Source organism: Diabrotica virgifera, chromosome 2 (genome assembly GCF_917563875.1).
Source record: "Diabrotica virgifera virgifera chromosome 2, PGI_DIABVI_V3a".
NCBI lineage: Eukaryota > Metazoa > Arthropoda > Insecta > Coleoptera > Chrysomelidae > Diabrotica > Diabrotica virgifera.
In genome coordinates, this window is record NC_065444.1 from 280,659,518 (window position 1) to 280,674,604 (window position 15,087).

At 31.9% G+C, this 15,087-nt stretch overlaps 1 protein-coding gene across 1 annotated transcript in view; it reads right to left on the reverse strand.

The window, feature by feature from the left end:
- The window catches only part of LOC126879891 (bromodomain adjacent to zinc finger domain protein 2B), an 82,272-nt gene that overhangs the window by 38,480 nt on the left and 28,705 nt on the right, over positions 1-15,087 (reverse strand). The window contains exons 9-14 of the mRNA XM_050643233.1: positions 11,940-12,260; positions 9,010-9,309; positions 7,799-7,917; positions 6,883-7,037; positions 5,953-6,196; positions 3,002-3,046 (exon numbers count right to left, since the gene is read on the reverse strand). Coding sequence (XP_050499190.1) covers positions 3,002-3,046; positions 5,953-6,196; positions 6,883-7,037; positions 7,799-7,917; positions 9,010-9,309; positions 11,940-12,260 — 1,184 coding nt within the window. The remainder of the gene's footprint in view (positions 1-3,001; positions 3,047-5,952; positions 6,197-6,882; positions 7,038-7,798; positions 7,918-9,009; positions 9,310-11,939; positions 12,261-15,087) is intronic.

A 15,087-nucleotide genomic window follows, 5' to 3' on the forward strand; every position in this document is an offset into this window, starting at 1 on the left:
CAAATGAAATTTGGTGGGTTTTAAGACGTAGTTATTGCACATTTTTAACATACAATTAAAAATTGTATATTTGTGAATATTAAATTCTTAATTGTATATCAAAAAATGTGCAATAACTTCATCTTAAAATCCACCAAATTTGATTTGCATATCTCAACTGCTTTTAAAGCAATAAATAAATCGTCAGTTTGTAAAAAAAAGTTGAACATCCCGTATCTCCGAAACGAAGCGTTTGCGGACATATGATTATAAAGCAAATTGTCATTATTTTCTCATGTAAAACTACCCCTTAAAGTTTGTCGCACTTATTTAGAAACACCCTGTACTGATGACGAACATGGCCAGTTGTTAAAGTACCTAACTTTTTTATTATCCAACATAAGTGAATGAATCGAAAGACAAACTGTTAAGAAAACCTGAAGCTATAGTTGGGTTTTAATTTTAGTGTTTTAAAAATGCTAGAATAATCCACAGGGTGATGCGAACTTTGAGAAAAAAACACAGTTTGATTCGTACACCCGGTGTACAATGACAGTTTGGCTGTATAGCAACAATATTACTACAGCGATATTGTCAATGAATAAGGCTATTACGTGGTAAAAAATCACTTTTTTTTCCTTGCGTTTGTATGACTGCGGACCTTAGGGTCCATTCGCCCATCTAACCGATTTTGCTCATTTTTACATTAATTTCAACTACTCTATGTTTATTTTCCTTCCCTATTTATACATTACAATATCATATCATTATTATTATACATTTACATTTTTTACTTCTATTGTTCATTATATAATATTATTATTCACTTTTTATATTGAATTTTTTTTTGTATCTTTTTTGTTATTTATTTATTTTTTTGTTTTTTTTTCATTACGGTAAGACTAAAACCCGATTCAGCCTCTCGGAGGTTATTCGTCTTCTTAATGAAAAAATCATTTAAATCGGACAACAGGTTCAGGAAATTCGAAACATAAAAAATGACCAAATTTTTAGTGGATCGATTTTTGCACCGCAGTGTATGTCGACACTTTAAAAATCATCACTCATCAGGGTTGGCATAGAATTTCCCCATCTTATAAAACCCAGCGGGTTTTTTCGGGTTTTTTCAATTGATAAAACCCACTATTATTGGGTTTTTTGGGGTTTTTTCAAAAATAGCAAATTTTCAGTTGAACGAACGTCATATTTCTTTCTGAATAAAAACAAAAACTAGCATAAATACCATGAAGTAAGTATTAGGTGAATACAAAACGAGAGAAACTGAAACTAAACTAGTAAAACATTATTTTAAACATGGTATATAGACAAATAAAAAAATAAACAAGTTTCTTGTTAAACAAAGCATCAGCAAAGCATATTAGTTATCAGGAAAATCAGAATCTGTATTTTTGTCACATTCCCAATTCCCATTCGTTATTCGTTAGACTCGGTCGAGGACGAGGACTCGGTTCTTAAATGATAATATATTTTTACCAAGTTTGCAGCTCTATCGGCACCTAATCTGTTGCGAAGCTTAGTCCATATTAATCCATATGAAGAAAAAATCCGCTCAATAGATGCAGATGAAGCTGGACATGAGAACAAAGATAACATATAAATACAAAATTCATATGGTATTTTATTTGTTTTTTTATTTTTTATTGATATCAGCTTCCACCATTTCTTTGTTGAGAATTTTTTAACAAGTTCTTCTTTGAAAAGTGTTGCGGGGAACATATCTGTATCCTTAATCTTGAATGATAACATCACTGCCAAAAAATCATCAGAAAATAAAAAACTGAAAATCCCCAAAAAAACCCGAAAAAAACCTAAAAAACCCAAAAAAACCCGTCGGGTTGGGCTTTTAATAAAAAACCCGGGTTTTTTCCAACCCTGTCACTCATAGTTTGAAATTCTACAAACAAATCCCAAATCAGTAATTATTACCATGTGACTGGCTAATTGACACCCAAGTCTATGCCATAAAACAAAAAAAAAAAAAGAATATTACCACCAATCAATTTTTTTACTCCAAGCCAGCTGCTTTAAAAAGGATGGGAATTGAATATAACTATCCATAATCTTTTCCTAGTTTTCAGACAAATATACAACAGCATTAAAAGGGATCCGATGTGGAATGCAATGACAAAACTTTCAGTTCCAAAAAAAACTTGTGTAAATGGCTATATATACAGAGTACGGATAGTAACAAACTCTTAGAATCGTTTGAAATAAACAGTAGCATGAAACAAGGAGAAGCGCTCTCACCTCTCCTTTTTAATATAATCCTGGAGAAAGTAGTAAGAAGAGAACAAATTAAAAACTACTGACAGTAAATGGACCAAAATTATTACTACCACACAGTCACCAATGTAAAGAAAACTTTCAATAAATTATAGAGGCGAAAAACTGGCGAATGAAGAGAAAACCAAATATGTGTGTATTAATAGACAAGAGACGAGATAAAATAGCCACCCTGACTAGAGACACCCTGTATAAATAATTATGTAAATGTTTATATTACTGAATAGAGAATTTAATATCCTTTCAAATGAGCTAGCACACGACCCCTATTCTTATTTATAAAAATCATCGATTACGTCATCACGCCCAGATGGATGACGTCACTTATATGAGATATATGCCAAAATATCATAATTTAAAAATAAAAATCGACCTATTTCGGGTTTTTTTCTTAAAACCGCCGGTTTACGAAATAATGAATTTATTCATGTCATTTGCACCATACTGTTATCAAAATCTTTCGTCGTGTGCAATTACAATTTGGTCATCTGCATAGTGCAGCATGTAGAGTATCGTATCTCCAATCGGTAGTCCCAATTCATTGCACTTCTTCCATTGTCTAAGGGCTTCGTCAATATATATTGAATAATTCTGGCCATATACAGCATTCTTGTCTTAGCCCTTTAGTGACCAGGAAACCTTTTGATATTTCATTTCCGCTTTTAATTTTGGATGTCGAGTTTCTATATAGTTCTAAAATAAATAAAAAAATAAATACCTGTTCTTTAAGCAGGGTGGCTTGTTGCTTTTTGAGTTCTTTATCCTAAAAAAGATAAGACTATATCAGTGTAGTTACTAAAAAACATTTCGTAGATATAGTGAATTTGTTTAGGATTTTTGTTTAAAATTTTTGAAATGTATAGGAAATGAGTCAATATGTACTCACAATCATATTAAGTAGTTTTTACTGGTGTTAAATTTAGGTTACCGGTTTCAATGCTTACAATATATGCCCCATCATCAGGCCCTAGTGCAAAAGTCTTTGTTTAACAAAACTACAACAAAACTATAGCTACTAGGAAAGTGGAGAAAAACTTCTTGATACACAGTGGCGTAGCTAGCCTCACAGGGGCCCCATATCAAAGTTTGTCGCGGGACCCTATTCCACGACTGATATGGAATGGTGCTAAAAAATGTTCAACAGAAGAAGCAAAAACGCTTGTATAGAATAGAATGGGAATATTGTCACAGAAAATTTTACAATTTTATGGATAAAGCTTACAAAGAATAAAAAAAAAACAATAACAAATACAGTTTACTCAAATTACATAAATCGTCAATATTATTATAAAATAAAAGATAATGAAATAAAACAAAACAAACTGTTGCAAAATTTAAATAAATTGCAAATTACATAATACAACCTTAGGAACTATGTAATAAGTAAGTTCTACATATAGCATCCAAATATAGATAATAATAATAAACCTAATAAACTCTACGAAAAATAGATTTGAATTGTTGAGGCTCATTGTTTGAAAACAGATTCAGTTTTTTCAAACGAAGGATGAATGAACATTGCAAATGAGCTTAAACACAGAAGCTCTGTTCTTATGGTATAACGGCGAGCGGACGGCAAGTAGATACATATACCTAAATACAATTTATAGATAAAGAACAGATTACACGAAAATATACCCAAATAATACAGACCGTTACAAATATTCAAAGGTAAAGCGATTACAAAAATTGCAATTTGGCATTATACATTATATAATATCTCACACACAGCCAACGGTGAATGAACAATGAAAAGTAGCTTGAAAACAAAGCTCTGTTGTTATGGAATAACGGCGAGCGGCACAGAATATAAAATAGATAAATAAAATATATAGATAGATAAAGAATCTATTACACGAAAATGTAGATAACCAAACAATATACATTTTGTTAATAGTGAAATAATAATTGTTCATTTTTTTTAAATTGAATTTTATATCGACATGCTACGCTGGGGCCCCGGAAGGTCGGGGGCCCCGTATAATTGATACGGCTGATACGGCGGTAGCTACACCTCTGTTGATACATATACATTACTGTACAGGGTGAGGCAGATAAAGGGCCTATTAGAAATATCTCGAGAACTAAAGGTAAGAGAATCATGAACATTGGAATACAGGGGTTTTGAGGTGTGAACTATTTAATGAAAATATTTTGGGCGCTTTGCTACTTCCGATTATACCGGAAGTTGATTGTAACTTCGTTTTTTTTTAATGGGATACCCTGTATATTTTAAAAATTTTTGATTTTACTCGACTTCTTCTTTCTTAAAATATAAGGTTTTGTAATATTATACAGGGCAGTTTAAAAGATAATTACGTTTTCTTATTAATTTCGTAGCAAACTTCACACCCTGTAGAATTGTTGTAGTTTAACATAATAAACTCTATTTATGTTCAAATGATTTCTAATATAGTCTACTATTCTTAAAAATTATTGGTATAGTTAAATTTTTCATTTCAGTAAACAGGGTTGCTCGAAACTCGGAATGAGTATTTTCTGAGTTTTCTTAAACGGAACACCCTGTATTTTAGTATTGTAATGAAATGTTATTTTATGGTACCTTTTAATTTCTTAAGCATTCCCTATACCTAACTGCTTTAATTTGTGAGTTATCGGTGATACAAGCCAAACATTAATTGCGACACAAAATACATAAAATTTTATTAGGTTGGCCGTGAAAATATTCAATTACAAATAATTATTCAGAAATAAATACATATTAATCTAGATTGATACTTAAAATTGTCAATAATTGTTGAGCTATCAAAATACCTATGTAGTTAAGATTGTTGGTGCGATTAACAATTAAGCACAAATTAAAGCAGTTATGTATAGGGAATGGTTAAGAAGTAAAAAAGTACCGTAAAATATCCTTTCATTACAATACTAAAATATAGGGTGTTCCATTTAAGAAAACTCAGAAAATACTCATCTCGAGTTTCGACCCACCCTGTATACTAAAATTAAAAATTTAGCTGTAATTACTAATAATTCTTAACAATAGTAGACTATATTAAAAATCATTTGAACATAAATAGGTATTTTGATGTCAAACTACTACAATTTTACAGGGTGTGAAAGTTGCTATGAAATAAATAAAAAAACGTAATTATATTTTAAACTACCCTATATAATATTACAAAACCTCATATTTTAGAAAAAAAGAAATCAAGGAGAATTCAAAAATGTAAAAATATACAGGGTGTCCCATTTAAAAAACGAAGTTACAATAAACTTCCGGTATAACCGGAAGTAGCAAAGAGACCAAAATATTTTCATTAAATAGTTCACACCTCAAAACCCCTGTATTCCAATTTTCATGATCTTCTTACCTTTAGTTCTCGAGATATTTCTAATAGGCCCTTTATCTGCCTCACCCTATATAGTATATGTCCATATAACATATAGACATAAATCCCCCTATATTTGACTAAATGGAGTTCTTGAGGGAGTTTGTGAACTGTGAGGAAGGGTCCTCTACTGTGGCAGAGCCTTTTTTGTGACTGATATCTTGTAGTTTTTGTTAACAAAGACTTTTATACTGACGCCTGATGAAGGAGCATATTATTGTAAGTCTTGAAACCGGCATGCAGCCCAAATTTAATAAAAGCTGCTTCAGATTGTGAGTATTGACTCATTTCCTATGCATTAGTGTTATGGACTCACATTGGCAACCTTTTCATCTATTGAAAGGTATTTCGTTACCTCTATCATTGGTGGATGTTTAATTTCCTTTTCGAATTTTATTTGTTCTTGCCTGTCAAAATACTCGTTCTCTTGCGCTTGCGCTAACTTAGTCTGCTCTTTGTCTTGTCGCGCTGCTTCTCTGGCTGCTTGCTGCTTTCTCGCCAACTCGATTCTCTGTTCAACTGGAATACTTGTCCTCATTGAAAATGAAAATTCTTCAAGCCTACATAACAAGAAAAAGAAACAAATCAAATATAGAGGTTGAGGTCAGGATTTGGAATCCCTGTTTCATGTAAAAATGTATGTGTAACTTGATTAAGTAAATTAGTAAAGAAATACAGCACAATGTAAAAAATATGTACATAAAAATTCATAATTACAGAAAAGTTTACCCTTTTGAAAGGGGCGCCTCATTTAATTGAGTGTTGTTCAATAAAATTGAAAGAGTAGATGACATTCCAAGCGAATGGAATTTATCATACATGTCTTTCACATTTAAAAAAAGAAAAAAAATCGCCGAATAATATAACTATAGAGTGATTCATGTAACCCCTTCAATCGCGAGAATCTTTTCCGCAGCAATAAAAGATAAAATAGAAAAACACATGGATCAGAGTAAAGAACAGTCTAGATTCCGAAAAGCCAGATCATGCCTCGACAATATATTTGTTATGAGACAACTCATCGAGAAAAACAAAGAGAAACAAATTAAAGTACGCATGGATTTCATAGATTTGGAAAAAGCGTATGACAGTGTAACAACTATAGAAAGTAATGAGAAGGACGAACGTCGGAAAAAATCGACAAATATAACACAAGTATTACATACAGCGACAAAAAAGTAAATAAAGATATGTAATAAATTAACAAAACTTTATCTAAGTTTTTTATTACTATAAAATTACTAACCTTTTGTTCATGTCTTCTTCTGTCAATCGAATAAATTCGTTCCCTTCCAACTGAATTTCTGTAGGAACAGGTTGTAGATAATCCCCTAATATTATTCGACAGCTGAAGGTAAAATTATCTTTTGAAAGATCCAAACTTTTCTGGTATTCCAAATACTAGACAAAAGAGATCGAAATTAGAAACAGCGTGAACATTTGCACCATAAACCCTAACAATTATGTGTACTTAGGTGCTTAGATAACGATTATATAAATTTTTGTAATTTTGCAAAACAAATTTTGAAATATTTTTCTTATTTATGGTCCAATTTTGTTAAGTTTTTGAAAAACCAAATAAAAATTGTTCCATTATTCAGATTTCCCTTCTCCATCTTGAAGTTTTCGTTTTCTTATATGGTTGGAAATCATAAACCATAAAATAAAACAAGAGCATAATTTTGTTTTTCCTTATATTCTGCTTTTGGTGCCTATTCGTTTCGAATAATGGCGAGCATTCTGACTATAATTATTTTATTAATTGATGCTTTAAATAGATTAGTTGTTGTTGTGGAGAACCATTTCCTCAGGTTCTTTAACCATGCTATTCTTCTTCTCCCAATTCCTCGCTTTCCGAATTCTTTTCCTTGAAGGATTACCTTTAGTAATATAATGCTTATAAATCTGGTTTTCTTCGGAAATCTGGATGATTTGAATCAGTTTGGGATGATTTTATTTGAGATGAAACTTCGTTATGATTTTAAAAGAACCGTTTTTTGTGCGGCCGCGTATAAGAACAAATTAACATACATTACCAACTAATTTATAAATCGGAAACGATCACAAAATTTAACTATCTTCTTCAACAACATAGGTACTTAACAGAATATGTAAAATGGATCAAAATTCCAAAATGTACAAGTAAATTTTGGAGGACTCACCTGTGAAATATCTGACATTTGTTTAAATTTATTCGATGAATCTGGGGCTGTATATGTAACATCTCCCTTTAGGTTTCCGTTTTTTGTTAAACCTCTAATGATTGTTTCTCGTTTCCAACCTAAAAAAAGTCAGTAAAAATCAATAAATGAAAGGGCAAAATATAAACATGAAAGAAAAACTGGTATAAAGAAGAAACTGTAGTGAAACTTCAACTATATTGAAGAACACTTCATCTATTACATAATATTGGTCCCTTCATTTAGCTTTACTAATGCAGTTATTTCAAAATTAATAAAGATACAAATAAAACAAGATACTAATAGTTACGTCATATAAATCATTACGTAAATGAAATCTGTTATCGAAACAGTGCTTATTTTATTATTTCTTATTATTAAATATTTAACAAACTAAGTTCTCAATCCAGTAGTAAAGGAAACGACAATAAATATCGTTCTCATACCATTAGATTGACAACAGATGGAAACTCTCTGGTTACTACCTCCGCGACTTTCAAAAATTATAAGTCATACGGGTGCCGAGACGAACAACATAAGGATGGGGGAATTTTAAATAATTCACGTCCCATCTGCTCAGCGTGGTAAAGTTCCAACGAGAAAGTTTCCTAAGTACCCACCTACTCCACAAAAGAGTAAATGAATTAAAAATGTAGCAGAAACCTGAAAATGCAGCAGCATTATACTCTAGTTAAATCGGAGAGTGCAGGAAGAGTCTATACCAGTTTCGGGGACTTTTTTCCCTCACCAGTAGTCCCATATCCCCTTTTCTTCAATTCAACCAGGTACCTCGATCTGTGCCTTCCCAGATTACAAAGAAAGAAATGTCACGGATAAACAAATTAAGTTCTCAATCCAGAAACCGGTATAGACTCTTCCTGCACTCTCCGATTTAACTAGACTGTAATGCTGCTACATTTTCAGGTTGCAAAGAAATTGCAAATGTTTATACATTTTTAAATATTTAATGTTATATACTTAATAATCTTGTGCATTTCACAACCGAAACATGTTTAACACAAGGTGGATTAACTAGACAGTAATATTTTTTGTTCTTTTTGGATTATAACTTAATAGCATATATTTTTAAGAGAGTTAACCCATTAATATATAGTGAATATAGTGAATTTTACTTTTTTTTTTATTTTAATGCGAATTTAAGCCAATGTGATTGTTATTAACATTTTTCTTACCTATTTCTAGAGGAATTCTCAATAACCGTTCATCGTATTGCTTTTGTTTCTTTGCCACTACCTCCACTTCCATTTCAGAATCAGTATGATTGGAATCGGTCAAATTATCAGAATCAGAGGCATCTATTGTACTGGAATCACTGAGCGCACCTTTAATTTTATCTTGAAGAAGCCTATTCAGCGCTTGCTCGTCACCGGTGTCGGATAAGTATTGCTGTGCAGCCATCAGGTTGGATTTCAAAACACTCATTTGTTGATTTATCGAGGCATTCGCGTCTAGTAGTGGAACAGGTTTAATACCTGAGGAAGATACAAGTAAATGTAACACATGACTTCAATCTTGATATGGGAAATTTCATTATCATAAAAAATTATAAAATATATGGGTCAGCATGAAGTACATTTTACACTCAATTTGTTTTAAATTTCCTTCAAAAAGGAAACTCCATAGAACGCCACATTCCTCACAATAATGAAAATATAATCATCAAATGTAAAATTGAAAGAATTTTAGGCCAAGTCAGTCTTACTGAGTCTTACCGAGCCAAGTCAGTCTGACTCAGTCGCTGACTTACTAGTGGAGCGTTCAGATAAATAGTTTTAATGAAGGTGAAAAATGGAAGGCAAAGTCAAAATTTTCAATCAAAATGGAAAAGCTGGCTATAAGTTGTTTGGGGCTACGAGGAACAGATACGGGATCACACGAGATGTTAGTTAGGTTCAAAATAAAGGTGAGATAATTAAATAGATACAAAAAGTGAATGGTAAACAGAAGAAGAGACATTGTCGAAGCTCTTAAACGAGAAAAACCAGCTCCCAAAAATGAGAAAACAGTGTAGGAAATATGAAGCAACTTTAAAGACATAGACATAATGTCAAAAACTGCAAACGACTGGAACGAAAAAAAAAAACAGAAAATAAATAACCAAAGATACATTACAACTAATGGACCAATGGACCAACGTCGAAAAAAAAATCATTTTAAGACGGCTGATTCTTTCATATATTGTTCATTGATACAGGTTGCGTTCATTACTGCGCAGCACACTTGTACAGGTAAACATATCGAATTTAAAATTATTGTAAGAAGAAAAATTTTTTTTGTCATTACTTTTTAGACATTATTAGAAATATGAACTGTAATTACCAGACATTTCAGTGGTTTAAAAAGTAATGACAAAAAAATTTTTCGTCCTAAAATAATTTAAATTCAATATACAGCGTGATTGATGAGTGTGATAAAGCTCAGTAGATTCGCTATAGTAATAGATAGCAATAAAAGTTAATAACAAAAATTGTGGCCAACTTTCAGCTTCACATTACGAAATTAGTAAGATTGTTACAGGGTGTTCGATAACATAGTGGCAGACCAAACTTTTGTTTTTTTAAATGGAACACCCTATATTTTATTTTATATTCGAAATCCTCTTAACTTCCCCATCACAAAAATATAAAGGTTTGTTATGTTGTATAGGGCTTTTACAAAGTTATAACCAATTTTTTATGAAAATCGTAACAAGTTCAGCTCCCTGTATAAATAAAAAAAGCACAACAGCGATGGTTTATTCCTGCCATATTTTTTTGTTGATTGTGAAAATTTTTGAGAATTGTTGATATTGCTAATTTTCCTTATATCGAATACAGGGTGAGTCAAAACGCAAGTACATTCTTTTCTCAGAAATTTGAAATGGAACACCCTGTATTTTATATTACTATCGAAAAATATCATTACCGTACTTTAATTTTTGTATAATATTCCCTATGCCTAAATTTGTCAGTTTTCGAGATATTTTCATTTTTCAGAGCAAGTTATTAATTAGGGTGTTCTATTTAAAATTACTGTGAAAATAATTTACTTGCGTTTTGACTCACCCTGTATTCGATATAAAGAAAATTAGCAATATCAACCATTTTTATAAATTTTGACCATCAACAAAAAAATATGGCACCAATAAACCATTGCTGTTGTGCTTATTTTTATTTATACAGGGAGCTGAACTTATTACGATTTTCATAGAACATTGGTTATAACTTTGTAAATACTCTGTACAACATAACATACCTTTATATGTTTGTGATGGGGAAGTTAAGAAGATTTCGAATATAAAATAAAATATGGGGTGTTCAATTAAAAAAAAAAACAAAATTTTGGTCTGCCACTATGTTATCGAACACCCTGTAACATTCTAACTGATTTTGTAATGTGAAGCGCAAAGTTAGCTACAATTTTTGTTATTAACTTTTATTGCTATCTATTACTATAGCGGATCTACTAAGCTTTTTCACACTAATCAATCACCCTGATCTTGTGTTTACCTGTACAGGTGTGCTGCGCAGTAATGACCGCAACCTGTATCAGCAGCCAGATGGCCGGTACGGTGTTCGAGGAAGCATAGGGAACAATATACGAAAGAATCAGCTGTCTTAAAATGATTTCTCGAAAACGTTGCTAGCTCTTAGACCATCATAGAAGAAAGAAAATCAAAGAAGAAATGTTAAAAAAGAAACCAACCAAAGAAGGAAAAACGCCAGAGAGAAAATACAAAGAAAAAAATATAGCAGTTAAAAAGCCAACCAGAAAAGAAAAAAGAAAATGATGAAAAAAAGAGCTGCACAGGAAAGAAACCTGAGAACACAATACATAATACACCATCATACGGAAAGTCAAAGAAAGAATAGAGAAGACTTCTAGAGGTTTTGAAGGGATAAAACAGCAGAAGATGCGCTGATCCACTAAATCAGCCATGTTTCACTTTCGTGTAAGAAACGAAAGAGCGCCCAATATTCCATAAAGAGGGAAGTCAGTAGAGATATAAAAGCGAAAGCTTAATAATTTTCTCCTATAACACATTGAAAATAAATGAGTTTGCACATGTAATCTAATTTGTCTTGTAATTTGGTATTTAAGATCTACTTAAATATATAATTACCTAATGCTCTACTCTGTGCTAATAACGACGCTACAGTATTCTTTTTCGGTTTACTAATTCCTCTTCCCAAGTTCCTAGGCCTTCCTTCCTTTTGACTATAACTCAGGCCCGGAGATATTGGCGTACCGCTTGCAGATATCGTGGCAGAGGTGGTACATGTCGAAGACGTCGAGCTACCCCCGTCGGAGCCTTCGTTTCTACTTGGTGGTCTTGGAGAATCAACTGGGGAGAATAGGTGGGAATAGAAATTGCTTGAAGATGAAGACATTTGGTTTCCGGAGGTAATGATCCGTCTTGGCTTGGGACCAGGTTTTCTTCGAGCTGGAAAACAATGTTGCATTAAATATTGTGTAGAATTAAAAAGGGTCGGTTTAATAGTATATTATTCAATGAGCATGTAATGATGGCTATTACTCACTCTGATGAATTACGACACTCACATGCGAGTAGAATACTATACTTTTTCTACGACCTTTGTTATTTTAATTACTTAGTAAAAAATATAATTAATAATTACTCTAGATTAAAATTATCATTTACAAAAATAAATTTTGTTTACCAGTAGTACACGGCTGAATAATTGGTCGCCTACTATTAGCGAATGCTGTCTTATGTATTGTAAAAAATACTGCAAAAAAATAGTCAATTCAAGTTATATTCGTTTCCGAAAAATGATAAGCACAAGTACCTACTGTCAATGTACCTAATAAATAGGACATTAGTGTTATCGGTGGGCGTATTTTAAATAAAAAATAAGGTATACTGTACATTTATATTTAACTACATACATAAAAAACTTAAAAAACTTAGAGAAAGCTAAAGTTAAAAGAAGAAAGCTTGAATACTTTGGCCATGTTATGAGAGGTGACAAATACTCGCTGCTGAGACTAATCATTCAGGGCAAAATCAGGGGTAAGAGAAGTATCGGTAGGCGCAGAATATCTTGGTTAAGAAATCTGAGGGAATGGTTCGGCTGCAGTTCCATCGACCTATTTAGGGCAGCCGCCAGTAAAATAAGAATAGCTGTGATGATTTCCAACCTCCGATAGGAGACGGACTTGAAGAAGAAGAATAAAAAACTCATACAGAAGTAAAAACTTCAAATTGTATTCTGGTATAAAATTGTTTATTAAAACTATCTAAAAAGTCATCCAAATGGATTGCAAAACGTTTTCGTTCTAATTCAGAACATCTTCAGTGCATTCTGCAGAGTAGTTTGAAACTAGCACACTATTTAAAGTGGTTACCCCATAATATATGGTTTACATATTTTATATTAGTAGAATATGTTGACTACAAGTCGATGTTATTAGATATAATAAAATGCATGCCTAAAGGGCAGTATGCTTCCCTGCTCGAAAATGCTAGGTACTTGCCAGTTCAAGGGCACAGACCAACTTAGTTGGTCTGTGCCCAAGCCCAACTAAGTTGGTCTGTGCCCAAGCATGGGCATGCTGCCCTTTAGGCATGCATTTTATTATATCTAATAACATCGACTTGTAGCCAACATATTCTACTAATATAAAATATGTAAACCATATATTATGGGGTAACCACTTTAAATAGTGTGCTAGTTTCAAACTACTCTGCAGAATGCACTGAAGATGTTCTGAATTAGAACGAAAACGTTTTGCAATCCATTTGGATGACTTTTTAGATAATTTTAATAAACACTTTTATACTAGAATACAATTTGAAGTTTTTACTTCTGTGTGAGTTTTTTTAAACTATGGTATACAGCCAACTATTGGGATAAAACTGTATATAATATGTTATAATATATTGAACACAATATCACTTTGTAAAATAAACACAAACCACAATATAAGTTATAAATAAGTTCCAATAAACACAGCAAATACGCTAATGTCACTGTCATTAAAAATGATAAACGTCAAAATTCATAATTGGGACCGTGCAAGTTCAGCAAAGCGACCTCTATTTCTACGCTCTGTACTTTTATTCGCACTTTTAATTATATTGGCCAATTATATTAGTCCGGGTTGCTGGATAATTGTCAAGGCCATAGTCCAAAAAAATAATAAGAAGAAAAAATAAGATGCAGGTTATGTTATGCAAACGTAAACAATTGTATGTAGTAAATAAAATTAGTTATTAAAATGCAGTACTGCAAGCAAAATACAATTAATTAAATTTACCTTTATATAATAATTGCATATCATATCAATATTGTTAGTCCTGTCGCCAGGGGGGGTACAACGGCCTCCTTAATTCAGATGGACTTACTCAAGTTTTTTTTATATATTTTGACCCGCAGAATACGAATTTTTTGGGTAACAGTTGATCCGGATGTCGATAAGATTGTTATAGACAAAGAACTTGAGGAATTACATAACAGCGATTTCTCGCAAAACAAAACATCTTTTTGTATTTTTTGGGTCATTTTAAGCAAAAAATATTACTACAAGTTTTTTCGTAGAATGCATAGTTTTCGAGATAACCGCGGTTGAACTTTCAAAAAATCGAAAAATTGTAAATTTTAAACCCGAATAACTTTTGATTAAAAAATAAAGTAGCAATTCTGCTTACCGCATTTGAAAGTTGAAGTCAAATTATATCGGTTTTGATTATTTGCATTGCTAAAAATTTATTATTTTATTGTTAAAGAAAGCTGTAAACTGTAGTAAACACCTAGTATGTGAGTGATGTTTTCTATGATTTCTCATTTAAAATCGAACGAGTAGGTAGAGTAGCTACAAGTGCAAGCGAGGCAATTTCTACGTAGCATGCGTTAAAACGCATGTATTAGGCACGGGAAACACTATGTGTTTATAGATTAGTTTAACAATAAAAAAATTAATTTGTAGCAATGCAAACAATCAAAACCGATATAATTTGACTTAAACTTTCAAATGCGGTAAGCAGAATTGCTACTTTATTTTTTAATCAAAAGTTATTCGGGTTCAAAAATTGCAATTTTTCGATTTTTTGAAAGTTCAACCGCGGTTATCTCGAAAACTATGCATTCTACGAAAAAACTTGTAGGAATATTTTTTGCTTATAATGACCCAAAAAATACAAAAATATGTTTTGTTTTGCGAGAAATCACTGTTATGTAATTCCTCAAGTTCTTTGTCTATAACAATCTTATCGACATCCGGATCAACTGTTACCCAAAAAATTCGTA